The sequence below is a fragment of the Cornus florida genome, unplaced genomic scaffold, assembly GCF_030987335.1.
Source record: "Cornus florida cultivar Cherokee Brave unplaced genomic scaffold, ASM3098733v1 CherokeeBrave_3.0.0_Hap2_Chr01, whole genome shotgun sequence".
NCBI classification, from domain to species: Eukaryota; Viridiplantae; Streptophyta; class Magnoliopsida; order Cornales; family Cornaceae; genus Cornus; species Cornus florida.
In genome coordinates, this window is record NW_026775571.1 from 33,822,661 (window position 1) to 33,833,115 (window position 10,455).

The 10,455-nt window shown below is 31.7% G+C and overlaps 1 protein-coding gene across 1 annotated transcript; it reads right to left on the minus strand.

Annotated features, from left to right (window-relative positions):
- Positions 1 to 8,169: 8,169 nt before the first annotated feature.
- LOC132294605 (xyloglucan 6-xylosyltransferase 2-like) lies at positions 8,170 to 10,069 on the minus strand. The gene has a single exon (XM_059792518.1). It carries the CDS (start codon positions 9,747 to 9,749, stop codon positions 8,361 to 8,363), a length of 1,389 nt encoding a protein of 462 aa, XP_059648501.1. The 5' UTR covers positions 9,750 to 10,069; the 3' UTR covers positions 8,170 to 8,360.
- Positions 10,070 to 10,455: the final 386 nt, after the last annotated feature.

Consider the following 10,455-nt stretch of genomic DNA (forward strand, 5'->3'; position numbering starts at 1 on the left):
TAATCTCATGGATTTGGGCTATAAAGAAATTCATTTTACTTGGTCCAATAATAGAGGAATTGGTAAGACCTATAAAGGCTAAGTTTTTTAGAGCACTCATGAATGCCAGGAGTTGTTTAGGGCCAAAATGAACACAACAATGGGAACCAACTTTGTAAGGAAGGGTACTATGTGTTTGTTATTGTCTTGGTTTACACAAACGACTGAATAGTTCAAGATATCACGTTCACTGGTTAGTTAGTAAATCCGATAGCAATACACTAGGGAAGGTTCAAGGCGAAAAGCTACCTATCCCGATGCAGTAACTTTCTGACTATACTCTCTCTAGTGTCTGCATAATCATCTTTGGCATTTAAGCAGCCAAATTCCATTCATGTAGGGGATTGTTGGTACTAGTTATGAAAACTAGTGTTTCAAGTGTGAATGAAATATGTCTGTAACTAATTTATAGTTGGGTGCCTATATGTATCACGTTAGACTAAAACGTGAATATCTTAGTGTAAATGTTGCATGCAAAATCCAAAACTTAGGTTATTTAACATAACCTCTACCGATTCTTTACCATATTCTTAATGTTTAATGTGGTTAAGGATTGGTTAGAAACGGTTAATAAACTGTAAGGATGCATTGGATTACAATACATATGTGAATGGGTGTGTTGGTTGAAAAGGTACGATCGAACAAACATAACCTATTAAAGTGGATGTGTCTAGTGGTGAATAGATAAAGTGTGAACCATTGCAACCTATTGCAGTGGATGTGTCTAGTGGTGAACAAACACCGTGTGAACCATTGCAACCTATTGGAGTGGATGTGTCTAGTAGTGAACAGATACCATGTGAACCATTGTAACCAATTGGAGTGGTTGTGTTTGGTAATGAAGAGACACATATAAATGGTTGTGTCAAGTGATGAAGAGACACATACAAATGGTTGTGTCCAGTAATGAAGAGACACATATAAATGGTTTTGTCCAATAATGAATATACACATCCAATCTGAAAAAGCACTTCTATTTCTATAAATACCCCCTTGGGTTGCCATTTGCAATTCGTTCAATTCATTTTTCTTCTCTCTCCCTCTCTAGACTTGAACCCAACCCAAGTGAGTTCAAACCATAGGTTAAGTGGTCCGAGTCACTTAAACCCTAATCCAATTTCATTGAGCCATATTAAGATTGATCCAAACCATTTGTTTCGAATTGCACCAAATTCAACATTTATATAGTATAGATGCATTTTTGAGTCAAAAAGTGTATTACATGCAGGAGGTTCGCCGTATCCATGAGTTTGTAGTGCTGCTACTGGTGGATGTAAACCGTTGTATCTTGGAAGACAAGCGTCACAGAGTCCGTCAGCACTAGTCTCGGTCCAGGTTCTTTATTTTTTTTTTATTATTTTATTACTTTAATTTGCATGTTTAATTAAATATCGAGTTTCATATTTAATTAATTATTTTTTAGCATATTATTAATTATCTCATGGCGTGCTAGTATAATGTTAGTTATATCTTAAATGTCGTTTGAAGCACAAATATTTTCCAATAATTACAAACCTTCAAAAGTGTTTAGGGGTATTTTGATTGTAAAATATGCTAAGGAATATATATGATTGCAAGTCTTAAAAAGTGTTTAGGGGTATTTTGAATCCTATGAATTGTGAACAGTAAAAATTGTCATATTGGTAATTACTTTTACATGACCTGTTTTTTTATGGAGTTATTTTTTAGTGTTTACATTCTGGTAATTATGTTTGGAACCAATTATTTTGGGATTTGGAAAAGGAATAGGAATTGGAATTAAAATGAAATTCCATTTATATGTTTGGAACAAATTAGATTTAAAGTTGGATTTAAAATGGAATTTGGAATTAAAATAATATTATACCATTTTTTCCATTGTTTAAATGATAAATGAAATATTTATTTTATTATAAAATATACTCCAAAATTACATCAAATAGACAAACAATTGGAAGGACTCCATGATAGAGCTGAAACATAAAATTTATTTAACAAGTCAATTAAAAAAAATTATTATTTATTTATTTAAAAAAACAACTAATTTATTCAACCACCATCACCAACATACTTAAACCAACATATTTAAAAACAGAATACTAAAATGTAAACTTAAGCCTATGCATTTATTTAATTAATATTTTAAACAAGTTCATTTATTAAATACTAAGCGCCACTTATTAAAGTATATTAATTACTTTATAAATAAAAAAAACGTATATTAACAAAAGTTTATATAAATATACATTGATAACTGAGTATCAATTACTAGTAATTTAAAAGTATGCCACTTAGAAATTGATACACAACAATTTATACACTAAAAAACTAACAAGTATATTAATTGATAATTATACTTTCACTTATAGATTAAATTTTTAGTTATTAATATATTTATTGGTTTTTTTTATATAAAGGGGTTTGTGAACTTGCATTATAAGCTTATAAAAACGTAATCTTTATTCATTCAATCGGTGTAAATATAAGTTTTGTTGCACATAAACGGTGTGAATTGTAAAGGATTGGATTACACGACTTTCGTTAAAAAATTGATGGTGGATCAATCTCTATAATGCGTTTGAGATATTGGAGAACATCAAACAAAAAAAATGATGATATTTGATTACTAACTTCTATATGCTTCTGCTTTCTGCTCAGAGATACAAGATATATATAATGAGCCCATTTGGAATTGCTTCTCTACCGCTTAAAAACGCTTTGGTAACTATTATAAGTGTTTTGAATGGTTACCAAATTTCGTTTGAATTAACCTAGAATTTGGAACTTTTAAAACTGCGTTGTGAGTAGAGATTGAATATTTTAATTACCAATTATTTTGAGATTTGGAAATGGAATAGGAATTGTAATTAAAATGAAATTCCATTTATATGTTTGGAACAAATTAGATTTAAAGTTGGATTTAAATGGAATTTGGAATTAAAATAATATTATACCATTTTTGTCATTGTTTAAATGATAAATGAAATATTTATTTTATTTTAAAATATACTCCAAAATTACATCAAATAGACAAACAACAGGAAGGACTACATGATAGAGCTGAAACATAAAATTTATTTAACAAGTCAATTAAAAAAATATTATTTATTTATTTTATAAAAAAAACTAATTTATTCAACCACCATCACCAACATATTTAAAAAAAGAATACTAAAATGTAAACTTAAGCCTATGCATTTATTTAATTAATATTTTAAACAAGTTCATTTATTGAATACTAAGCGCCACTTATTAAAGTATATTAATTACTTTGTAAAAAAAAATATATGTATATTAACAAAAGTTTATATAAATATACATTGATAACTAAGTATCAATTACTAGTAATTTAAAAGTATGCCACTTAGAAATTGATACACAACAATTTATACACTAAAAAATTAACAAGTATATTAATTGATAATTATACTTTCACTTATAGATTAAATTTTTAATTATTAATATATTTATTGGTTTTTTATATAAAGGGGTTTATGAACTTGCATTATAAGCTTATAAAAATGTAATCTTTATTCATTCAATCGGTGTAAATATAAGTTTTGTTGCACATAAACGGTGTGAATTGTAAAGGATTGGATTGCACGGCTTTCATTATAAAATTGAATGCGTTTGAGATATTGGAGAATATCAAACAAAAAAAAAATGATGATATTTGATTACTAACTTTTATATGCTTCTGCTCCTTGCTCAGAGATACAAGATATATATAATGAGCCCATTTGGGATTGCTTCTCTACCGCTTAAAAACGCTTTGGTAACTATTACAAGTGTTTTGAATGGTTACCAAATTTTGTTTGAATTAACCTAGAATTTGGAAATTTTAAAACTGCTGAGTAGAGATTGAATATTTTAAGTAACTATTTTTTTATTAGACATTTTTGTCATTCTAATTTTTTATGATGATAATTACGCCCCTCCCTTAATAAAGTTGCTATTATCAAATATAGTAACATCATATTAAAGGATATTATTGAAAAATTAGCAATAGAATTTTTTTAAAAAAAATTTGTTACCAAATAAATTAAAAAATAATTTAATTGTAAAAAGTACTTATTACATTGGGTCACCAAACACCTAATATGCTTACTTTTTTTTATTCCAACAACAACAATGATATTTGAAAGAGTAAATTGGAATTAGTTAAATAACTTTGAAGATTTTGATCTACACTAAGTTAATTACGGAAATATCATCATTAAACGATATTTATCTTTCAAATCTTCTTTAGATGGATTTAAAACAGTATTTAAAATCTCATCATTTTTAAATCCGTAAATCTTGTTTCCAAATCCAAATCACATCAAATCCAACATTCTACAGTAAAATGTTTTATATTAATTAACCCATATTTTTTATATAGAATTTATATGATGAGGTCACTTACCTACTATGTCATGCAATATAGATGTCAGGAGCTCGAGTCTCTTTATTGCACAATAAAATAATTAATTAATTAATTATTAGCAAAATTTATTAATCTTATAAAAAGTAAATAGACCTTATTAATGTTGAATATTAATACTAATGATAATTAAACTTGGCATTCTGGATTGTGTAAGCTGTAATAAATTCAAAATAAGAAGTTGACGATTCAAGGCAATTTGAGTGTATGGATATGTCTAATAAATTTTTAAAATTTTTCGTGCAATTTATGTAAGAAAACATTAGGAAAAAAAAAAAAAAAAAGAAAAAACAAAAGAAAAAAGAAGAAGAAGAGATTCATAGCGTCAAGAAAAGAAATAACAAAAAAGAAATTGATTGTAAGAGCTTATTCAGAAGAAAAGTCTCCAGTGAGCTGTGCCTCACGACAATTGTAATAATTTTACTTTAAATTAACATATTTGAGTATAAAAATTTTGCCCACCAATCATATCATCATGTTTTTCTTGAATTTACATGATCATTTATTATAAATAATTTTGAAACATTTTAAAATAAAATTATACGAAGGAGTCTAATGCAACGATTCAATTTGGTCAAAAAATAGAGAGTATAAAAGTTTGAGTAAAGCTTATGATATACTATAAATTATTTTTGATACAAAATTTTGATTGTATATATATACTATTCTCTTTCAAATGATCAAGTCCATGCCTCAAAATTTAAGTAAAACAGACAAAGCTCATGGTTGCTATAATGAGTTGCACCTCATTATAGCTTTACTCTATTCAGAATTGCATTACATGCATATGGTCACATTCACCCTTTGTTACCAATAATTACTTATGGAATTTTATTTTATTTTTTTAATTTTTTTTTAATTTGGTTTTCTAAAGTTACAGTGACCCAACAACACTATGCTTTTCTCAACAATTGTATTTGGATGGTCGAGTTTAGAGAAGGGTTGGTAACTCTTTAAAGCTAGCTTTTAATAGTTACTAATTTTAGTAAAGTTGAAATGGAAGTTTATAAAACTGGATGAATATTTTAGGTATTTTTTTTTTTTCTTAGTCTATTTTTTCTTTTTTTTATTTTTTTATAAAGACAATTACACTCTTTCATTTATAAAGTTGCTATTATCAAATATGGTAACATCCTATTAGAGGATATTATAAAAAAATTAACAATGAAAGTAATTTAAATAGTATTGTTCAAAACAAATTAAAAATAATTTAATTATGAAAAGTACTCGTTATAATGTGACAGCAAAATTCTTTTAATTGTTATAGCAATCTCGCCTTAATGGATTTCCATAGAGAAAGAAGTTCCAAAAAAATAATATCACCAAACTAAAATGATATATACTGTAGAAGGTCATAAATATTTAGCATAGAGAGCGATCTAATTTTTAATACAATTTTATACACCATAATTCACATACTCAAAAATCCAATCATTATAGCTATTACTCCAAGCTTTTATCATTAATATACCAAGCAATTACACAATAACAATATTATAGTATCTTTATGTTTTATCTGCTAACAACAATTTCAAAACAAAATAATAATAATAACAATAATAATAATAATAATAATAAGATTTCCCCATCCATCATATTATAAATATTTGACAGGTTCTGATATTTCTTTCAACTAAAATTAGGATAATGAAACGGATAAATTAATAGCAGGGTTTACACCTTGAAACACCAGCCAGGTTCAGGAAGAAGTCACACACACACACACACACACATATATATAAATCAACAGCTCCAACGCAATGAAGTGATCACTTATGTGTTATCAAATAATCTTCAAATACAACTTTATTTGGTTAAACCCTGCCGCATCAGAATTCACAGGGAAAAGTTTTGCCAATCAATTATGGATGGACATTGGTTACATGATTTAGAGTAAGAAGCAGAAAATCACAACAGTTGTATAATTAGAGTAAATCACAACATATTATTCAGTGATAAAGCATATATTAATTTTACTATGGGGACTACTATGCTATATGACCTCTTCTCCTCTCATCCAAAGGTAAATTTATTAGTAACATACAAAATTTATACCTTCTGAGAAGAAATAGATGGAAACTTGTTATTATTTTATACCGTTCGACAGTTCACAAATGGAACAACAATAAACAGTTCTCATCTTTCAATTATTTGGTGCCAATGCAGTGCTCATATCCTGTCATTGGCCACAATTTCGACAAAGCAGATGGTTCAATTTTTCACCCTTCCATCATATTCATACCACCTTAAGGACAGCTATCCACAAGCTCGTTTATGCTGCCTAACATTTCACTAATTGTACTTCTTGTAGGTAATTCCGCTGTGTCATGTTTAATGCCGCCAAACATTTACACAGCTGGTCCCCAAGCCCGGGAAAAAGGAGGAGGGTTGCATTAGGTAGCTTGACAGTTAATATTGTTACTAACATTTAGATTTTACTGCACATCATGAGGGGGAAAAAGTTAAACTGTTTATTCTTGACATGAAACTAACATTTAGCCACATCACGAGGTAAGAAGGCACTGCAAAAAAAGGAAGTAATGTAACAATGTATCATCCGTTAAGCTGCAAATCAGTTAAATTTATGTTCAGGATGACAAAGAATTATGCGGTTCCAGTGGCACCGCACCTAATACAAAATAAAGATCATAACATTCCTAGTGTAAATTTTTTCCCCGAGGATTGACATCAAATTATGTTGCAATGCAGAAACTTTCTGTAACAACTGTTACCTGTGTGATGAGGGTGCTAATCATATTTACCTCAGAATGTGGAAACACAATGAGCAGCAAAAACTATAATAACTGTTGCAAATGATTTATGAGAGACTCTCGATTCATAGTTGTATTCCTCTTGAGACAAAATGGCAGCCGAGAGCTAAATGCATAAAATGAAAATCATTCCCCATTCACTGATAAGATGGGGACTGATCAGAGGTTGGGAACCTTCCGTTTACTGTCTCAGCAAGCTCTGCTGCATTATTATCCAGGACTCATCTAATTATGTTGACTAAGAAGAATTCCATTTAATAATTAAAGACTGGATTCTTTACTGAAAACACCTTCCCATTTAACAATTATAACATGCTTTACACATTTGGTCAACAATATTTCTCCAATTAGAGCTATAATCCATTTAAACCCCAGGAGTTTCCTTGATGACCGCTTTATCAACATCTCTCACCACTGTTTCTCACTATTCTAATGATGCAAGAAACCAATATATTCTGTGGGAGCATGACTCAATCATTAAATAGTATCATTATGAATACGGCTAAACTCTCTTACTCACTTGCGTTTCCAACTTACTAAATCTAACATCTTAATGGTGTCTTCTTCTTCACTTGGCTCCTTTAAAAATAAAGGCACATTATCAATGAATGCCAACTCTTAGATGTCATAGTGTCAACTGTGACTGCACGTTTGAATTTAACATTCTTTTAGTTTCATAATGTTTTGCCAAAAATGATACATGTGTTACTTCACGACCTTTTTTTGTTAGTTTTAAGTTTGAAAATCAAAGGAAGGCGAACACCTTCAAAATTTCAATGAACAAACAATCAAGATCATGTGGGAATCAAAACTAGACAACCAAGCAGAATAGAACCATATATCTTCATGAGGAAAAAATGTTAATCATAGTTGCAATCAACCATAAAACAAACGGCATTGCAATAGATCCAACTGTTTCTAACAATCAACGAATCCCAAAATTGATAGCATGAGTCATAAATAATACTATGCTTCCCGTTCAAATTAATAGTGGAAATATTAGGAACAGAAAAGATACTGCCAACAACTTACAAGTAATAATGAAATACAAGATTGACATATACTATAACTTAAAAAGTGCACAAAAGAATCAAAATGTGAAAAGGACTTCTCAAACTCAATTTGAAGCTAATCATTTTCATGTGCCATCAAGAAGACGATACCTTGACAGCTTTAAACGCAGGGTGAAGCAACCCAAGCTCGTCTTGGACGTCAAGAGGATTGCCTGTCTCATTTCTTACTCTCTTGACTCGCCGACTTCCAAGGGACTTATGCATAAACCCATACATCTGCAGAATCTGATTGTCCCCAAAATTGAAGGCACGATCCATCTGCCTCAAGCACCTCTCCACCGGATAATCCCCGAACTTCCCACACGGTTTGCAACCCACAAAGTGGGTCACTAGCGGCCACCGGTGATCACCAAGACCGGGATGGAAGTTCTCAATCATCTCCTCATACCTATCCACCAAAATCCCCCAATAACCATGCAAATAGTAAGCACTCTCAAGATACACCTTTTCACCCCACTTATCCCTCTGTGTCACCAATAGATAAACCATAGCAGACTGATCATCTGCTTCGAAAACAGGCCTGTTCTTCAACTCCCTAGTAAGTACCTTACCAGCTTCATCCCTAACTTTTCCTTTGGGTCCCATGGGAGCCCAAGCATCAAGAAGATCCAATGCCCACTGACCATTCCTCAACAAGAAACTCCCAGTATTCAATCCAATCCAATTCTTCTCATCATACACCATCTCATTCCAACCGTGCATCACAAGATTAGAATCCTTATACCTCTCCCAAGGTAACTCAAAAGCCATGTCTGTAAACATAGCATCACTATCCATCCACCATAGAAATTCCACCTCCGGGTGTGACAACAAGAGCTTGCGAATCAATGGAAGCTTCGCCCAAAACCCTGCCATCTCTGCATCAAGAAGAGCCATATTGTAAAAGATTTCAATGCCGTGAAGCCGACAATAGTCGATCTTATTCTTAATCGACTTCAACAAGTAATGATCCCCCACCGGATTCTCACACGGCTTCGGCGAAGACCCAGTAACCAGAAGAACCCTAGGCTTATTGGGTCCAATGAAGTTCGGAAAACTAGGGTTTCGCTTGAGCCAATCAGCTCGCTGTTCGTCCCAATCGGAGATCTTGGGGCCGAGACTGTACGGCTTATTCGGATCTGGCTTTTCGTCTTCACCTTCATGCACCAATATCTTATTGATGTCAAATGTTGCATAATTGTTGTCCGCGTTTGACTCTCCTCCTCCGGTGGTTGTTGCAGTGGTGGTGGTGGTGGTGGTTTGGACCTCCTCCAGAACACGGCGAGGCTCAACGCGCTTGTGAGAAGCGTAGAAGTGGTCGCGGATCTCGTTGAAGTCTTGCTGTGGCGTGCCGAACTTTCCGGCGCCGAGGTTCCCGCGGAGGACGATGACCGTCATGCAAAAGCAGAGGAGCGTGATCTTGCCGCTGCGGATGAATCGCCGGAATTGCCAACTCCGACGAGCTCCGAGACACCGATCAAGCATCTTTGAGTCGCACCGTGAGCTGAATCTGAGACGCTGAGATTGATATTGATGAGAGTTGAGGGATTTTAGGGTCGTGAGAACGGAAATTGAGAATCGGAGAATGAATTGAATTGACTAAAACTCCGTATTACTGGATTGGATTTGGATTTAATCAACGAATTCGAATCCTAAAGATGGAGAAAATTAGGGTTCTGTTCGTTCTGTGCGCAATGAGGGTCTCCGGCCAGTGTCGGTAGAGAGAATTGGCACTGCAAGAGGTAGATCCAGAGAGGGAGAGAGAGGGGAGAGAAAGTTCCGACAATTTATTACAATACAAAGTATGTATTTATATACCTCGCGTAATCATGTGAAGCAATACTCGCATGTTTTGATAAAAAGGTCATTAATCATTATATATATATTATTTTTGTCACAATATCAATTTTTTTTTTTTTTTTTATATTTTATTTTAGTTAAGTAAATTTTTATTTTATTTTAGTTAAGTAATTCAAATAATAAATTTAAAATAAGAAAATGATTCTTGAATTGTTGTAGTTAATTGTTAGACATACTCTTTTAATTGATCAATTATGCAACAAAAAAGGAAATGAAGCGTAGTTGTATTTGGTATGAATAGCCAATTAAAAATTATTCGATTAAATAATTCGCTGCAAGTGTTGTTGTATTTGATATAAATAATTAATTAAAAATTATTGGGTTAGATAAT